At 40.5% G+C, this 1,321-nt stretch overlaps 1 protein-coding gene across 1 annotated transcript in view; it reads right to left on the bottom strand.

Moving 5' to 3' along the window:
* Positions 1–456: 456 nt before the first annotated feature.
* Positions 457–1,321, bottom strand: part of myo1d (myosin 1D) — a 97,500-nt gene continuing 96,635 nt past the window's right edge. Inside the window, exon 22 of the mRNA XM_032501500.1 lies at positions 457–1,066. Coding sequence (XP_032357391.1) covers positions 910–1,066 — 157 coding nt within the window. The 3' untranslated portion in view covers positions 457–909. The remainder of the gene's footprint in view (positions 1,067–1,321) is intronic.

Raw genomic sequence — 1,321 nt, forward strand, 5'->3', positions numbered from 1 at the left:
CTTCTGCTAAAGTCCAAACGGTATCCTAAGCCCCTCCCCCCTACAAGGGAGAAGGGATGCGTGTGCCTGAGCAGTGATAGACACGCAGTTAGTATTGTTGCAAAGTGCACTAGAGGCTGAAGGTGGTGCCAGAGGAGTCGGATTTATTTTTAAATGAACTCCTTTATGTATTTCTACTCGAACATAGGGTCAGTTTCCGCAAATGTGACAGAAAGCAGGTTTTAAGAGTCTTACCTACATGCCTGCATCTTCAATTTTAGGTATAACGTGAATATAATATCACAGAATGTTTTTTCTTCTTATTTGTAGCAGATCTCCAATCAAGTATCTTAGAAATCATACATAAATATTATCTTATTTCCTGTTTTCAGGGTTACACTTTTGATGGTGCTCCGCCTCCTACACACGGAGCTGCGCAGATTATAAATTCCTGTAAAGCCTTTGAATTTTTTTCTTCTATTATGCAATCATTGGTTCAGAAAACAGCTGCTGCATAATCTCCATTCCCTTTGACTACCACAATATTCCATCTAAAATAAAGTAAATATTGCACAAAGCAAATCATTTGTAATTTGGATTTTTAAACAGAAAGAACACCACATTGGTGGATTATCCTGTAGTGCATATTATAAAACCTGTTTAGCTAATAGCATCTTGCACGTAGGCGCATTGTACACTTGCTGTTTATAGTAACATTGCATAGGAATCTATTAAACAGGTCAAATTTGGCATGGCTTTGTATACATTATGGAACCAATTACCACAATCCTCCTTCAGAGCTGCTATTTAAATCGTCACATTATCAGCCGCCGGGAAGAAAAAGAAAAAGAGAGGTGAATCATCTTCATCATCCCGGCCTGGTTTGGAAATCAGCTGTTACTGTTTCATTTCTTTTTCATTTGGCCTGTTTTAGTTGCCAGGAACAGCCAGGATGTAACCAGATCGGCTCTTGGTGAAGTCTGGCTGCGATTGGTTGATCTTGGGCTCGACAATGACAGTGCACTTCCTCCCGCTCATGCTGCAATGGATGGGACTCACGATGTTCACCTGCAGCTTCCTCTTCTCACTGCAAGGGGAAAATAAATGATGGAGAGACAGAAAGATAGGTTATTGCACATTTTGTAAAGAAATCATCAGGGAATAAACATTCACGCATATAATCAAGGTTGGTTTATATATTCTCGTTACTGCAACCTTAATGTATAAGCAGCTTTCCTCAGTGGCTTCACATTACATTCAGTCATAGTTTAATGTAGATCCATTAGTGACCCGATCTCTCGCACACACACACCCACACCCACACACCCCCCCCCACACACAC

Source organism: Etheostoma spectabile, chromosome 21 (genome assembly GCF_008692095.1).
Source record: "Etheostoma spectabile isolate EspeVRDwgs_2016 chromosome 21, UIUC_Espe_1.0, whole genome shotgun sequence".
Classification (NCBI taxonomy): Eukaryota; Metazoa; Chordata; class Actinopteri; order Perciformes; family Percidae; genus Etheostoma; species Etheostoma spectabile.